The sequence below is a fragment of the Lasioglossum baleicum genome, chromosome 19 (genome assembly GCF_051020765.1).
Source record: "Lasioglossum baleicum chromosome 19, iyLasBale1, whole genome shotgun sequence".
In the NCBI taxonomy this organism is placed as follows: domain Eukaryota; kingdom Metazoa; phylum Arthropoda; class Insecta; order Hymenoptera; family Halictidae; genus Lasioglossum; species Lasioglossum baleicum.
In genome coordinates, this window is record NC_134947.1 from 2628733 (window position 1) to 2632992 (window position 4260).

Below are 4260 nucleotides of genomic sequence, written 5' to 3' on the forward strand. Positions count from 1 at the left end.
TCGATGACATGTCGGCCCGGGCCTTCGGTATTTTCTATTTTTCCGAAGCCCGGCCGATATAAGGCGGTAAGTCGGCATCCATGGATCCGAGCCGTTCCGGTGTAGCTCTCATGGCATTTTCCGGATGAGACGTCGACGAGGGTGGACTGCTGATCGTCCTTATGTTTAACAGCCTCGTCGCTTTCTCCGGGTTGACAGATCCGGGCTCGGTCCAATCCTCGCCGTCTTCCTCGCCGGCGGCGCCCTGTGATTGGTGTTCCGAGCGTCTCCGCTTGCGGCCTTCCGCCAATCGGCGGCCGGAGACAGGTATCGGGCTCCTCGCCGATTTCGGTGGTTTCTGAAAACTCTTGTCGCGCCCGGCGGCGCGACATTCAAATGCGATAATTCTATTCCTTGGGGCGTTCGGATGTCCCAGGGAGAGCGCTCGTTATAGCCGTTTCGTTATTATACCGCTTTTTCGGTGACCCGGTCTTTCGCCTAAGGTTCGGAGTGACGTAGGCTGAATCTGCCACGTCACAACATATATTTAAATAACAAAATCAATTTTTCTTTTACGTCTTCTCCCGAAACGCGTTATTACGTCATTTACGTCAATGGGTACGTTTTTATGAACGTGGAGAAGTGCCAGTCCGGTTAGGCGATCTTCAACCATTGAAGATGTTAGCCACGATTTAATTCTGCGCAACGTAGAGAAAGACCTTTCTGCTGTCGCTACAGTGACAGGTAGTGTAGCCATAATACATAAAAATTTTCTTATATTAGGATACATATCGATGTCACAATTTAAAATAAGATCAGAAATCGACTGCGGTATGTCCTGGCTCCGCTGCCACGCCTGCCACTTCACCATCCACAGCCGATATTCATTTACAATGACAGAAACTGGAGTGTTATCTAGTAATAATGTATAGTCGGTAGCTAGTTGTTTCACAGTTTCAATGTCTTCATTACTATATTCGCTTTTTGGCATGAAAACGCTTAGCTGAAACAAATTAAGTACATCAGGAGACAGGCGGTCCTGGAGATCACTTATTATTGAATCTAGAAGAGGGATGTATTATATATAGCTCTGCGGAAATACTCTTCAGCAGATTGAGCAGGTTGGTTATTGGCCCTATGTATTTGTTTCGATACTATTCTGGGGCATTTAATTTCTACATCTAGCTGCTCAGCTACTTCTTTAGCCTCTTCAAAAAGCTGTCGGTAGATTACGTCCACATTTTCTCTTTTATTTTGTAAAACACTTAAAGTATCATTAATAGCGTCCGTAGCTTTTTTTAAATCAATTGAGTTCGATTGCAGTATTCTGCTTAAAGATACAGTAGTACCTGAAAAATAAAAAGTAAGTGACTGTGACTGTAGTGCATAAACTAAGAATTTATAACTTAATATAAACGGTATGTACTCGTAGCATAAAATATTAACAAAACAACAACATAATTTTAAAGTAGGTTTAGTATACTCGTATAAGTTCATTTGCCAAACAATATGAAATAAAATAATTTAGGGAAGTACCCACCTAATACATCACTTAAACAGATGGAGGATATAATAAAGTCAGAACTGCGCAATGTTTGCAGCAAGCAATGCGCATCATTGGCAGTTTTATTGTCTTGCCAAGCAGAAATCTTCTCCAGAGCGCTACAAATTTTGACTAAGTTGTCTCCTTGAAATTGAAGATGCCCATCATGCCTCTCTACCCAACGTGTCTCACAAATACCTTGCATGGCAGCTCCGAGTTCTATTTTAAAAATTTCATGCCTCTTAGCGGATGCATTGGCAAATGCCACAACTTTTCTCATTGTGCCAGATGTATTGCGACAGGAAACTACTTTGGATGATCTTGCCAATGAGTTATTGAGCACATGGTTGTTGCACGGGCAACGTTTAGCATGAATGGCTATTTTCATCAATTCTTGCACTGCACCTTTTGTATCTGATGCCATAACCGAGCAGCTGTCAGTTCCAATACCCACACACCAAGATAAATCTAAGTTAAATTTGGTACACAGATTTTCAACGATTTTCGCCAATGCTACACCTGTCAATCGAGGCTCTATGTTGTGGATTAGGTTTTAGGCGCGATGCGGATTGGACATAATATGGATGAGAGTCGTGATGTGTGAAAGCCTTTCTATATATTATAATGTTTATGTTTGACTACGGAGCGAGGAAGAATCGAGAGAACGGTGACTGTATTGCGAGACGTGAGAGAGTATAGACGTGCGAGTATAAACAGTGAGTCCAAGTGAGTGAAAGAGAGACAGAGAGTGATTCGTGCGAGAACACGTGCAAAGCGAGAATCTTGTATTACAATTCATAGCATACATTCATTCATTATCATATTATTTAAATATACTATTAATTCTTTGTCAATTCACAAGTGAACTTATTGAGATCCACCCACATATGTCACCTGAATTGTTGTCTTCACGTCTAAGAGCATCGTAGGTATCACAAAAAGTCACAAAATGTTCCTTAATAATACCATCATGCAAATATCGGAATGATAAGCTCAGCTGTGAGATATGTGATATATCTGTTGTTTCATCGAACAAAATTGAAAAATATTTAGCTTCCCGCACATTCTGTAAAATGTTTTCCTGGATGATTTCTGCGCAAACATCTATCAACTCATTTTGTACAGTCTTGCTGATGTACGTGGCGTTGGATTTTGAAGATTCTAAATGTTGCTGCAATGCAATATCGCCAGAATCAATACGGAATTTTAAAAGGGCTCTAAAATTCCCTTCATCGGCTACTACGCTGTCATAGTTCAGCAATTTACCATCGTCGCGATGGCCACGTAACGATATATTTTGATGGCCACAAAATATTATAGTTTTTACGATTGGTCGCAAACGTTCTCTATTTTCATTTATTTGTTTCAGTCTTTGACTATTTACTTGGTTCATTATGTTAATTTCCGGTTTATGAAAACTCAATAAAAAGTTCTTCCCTGCTTCGACAGCTAATTCGTGGTATTTGTTTCGCTGGTGTGTTAGCAGAACACCATTTTCACCTAGCAAATTATCGAAAGCTTTTAATGGTTCTTTTACGAGTCGACATAAAGGTGTTTTTGTCTGTATACCACCTCCAGGAGCTACGACAAACAAAGCACAGTACTTGCAGTAAAGACCCTGGTCTTTATGCGACAAAACAAGCCAGTGAAACTTGTCAAGGTGAGACTTCTGAGCATATTTTTTTGTTTGTTTTCCTTTTTTATTAACAACACAATGCGGGAAAGTATAATTAGGGGGAGGCTGCCAATGCTTTTAAAGCAACATAGCTTTAGTTGAATCATCTATATTTTCCCCTATATAACAAGCAATATCTGAAGCAAACTTTGGTTGAGAAAGTGAAGTCTTTATCTGATCAGAATCAGAAGTCGATGTACATATTGTAGGCTGAATATCGTTAGTAACAGGAGAGCATGTTTTTTCTTCATCTATGGTTAATGTAGGCAATGTAGCTGTAGAAGCAGAAGCATCGGCAATACAATTATTTTCATCTGTAGTTGTTGTAGGTGAATTTTTCGAGTGAGCAATCTCAAGCCTTGGTTTCTTTGGGAAAAATGAATCTATTTTTTTTAATGAACGTTTCAATCCACCACTACCATCTCCTTTTCCCTTAGAATCACCCTGCAAGCAAAACCATGCAAATTTCACACCCCACAACAGACAACAGACTGTTGCAAATACATATTAAATATATATACATAAAAACACCCACATTCGCTATAGTACAGGCTGGTGGCGCAGGCGCATTACCTCACAAACAAAGCAAAACCATGCAAATTTCACACTCCACATCAGACAACAAACTTTTGTAAACATATGAGTTATAAGTACATAAAAACATAATAATATAGGTAGTTTTACAGAAACTGATTACTTACCATTTCTTGTAATTAATGAATTTGCAGCAACAATTTTTAAGAATACTTATAAAGGTACACTTATAAACACATTATAGGTAGAAAGAAATTTTAGTTTTTTAACTTAGAACTATGTTATGATATGTTGAAGTTTAGTCGTTCCGATTCCGATTGAGGTTAGGTCTAGCTAGACGTTACGTAGTCGCCAAGCGCGCGCAAGTGTGGCGCGGTAAAATTCAAATTTTCGATGCGTTCGTTCCCAAACGTTTGCCATCATACAAAGTTATTATATTATATTAAATTAATTAAATATTGAAGGTATGTAGTTACATAAAATCTGTATGGTGACAAAATATATAAATAAAATCATTATGTTCAATTAG

General features: G+C 39.0%; 2 protein-coding genes across 5 annotated transcripts in view; one reads left to right on the forward strand and one right to left on the reverse strand.

Annotated features, from left to right (window-relative positions):
- The window catches only part of LOC143218528 (uncharacterized), a 121906-nt gene that overhangs the window by 77264 nt on the left and 40382 nt on the right, over positions 1-4260 (forward strand). The window lies entirely within an intron of this gene.
- LOC143218339 (52 kDa repressor of the inhibitor of the protein kinase-like) overlaps positions 1-4260 on the reverse strand; it is a 6227-nt gene continuing 1967 nt past the window's right edge. Inside the window, 4 exon segments of the mRNA XM_076443472.1 lie at positions 1-1057; positions 1060-1328; positions 1520-2056; positions 2408-3641. Coding sequence (XP_076299587.1) covers positions 527-1057; positions 1060-1328; positions 1520-2056; positions 2408-3641 — 2571 coding nt within the window. The 3' untranslated portion in view covers positions 1-526.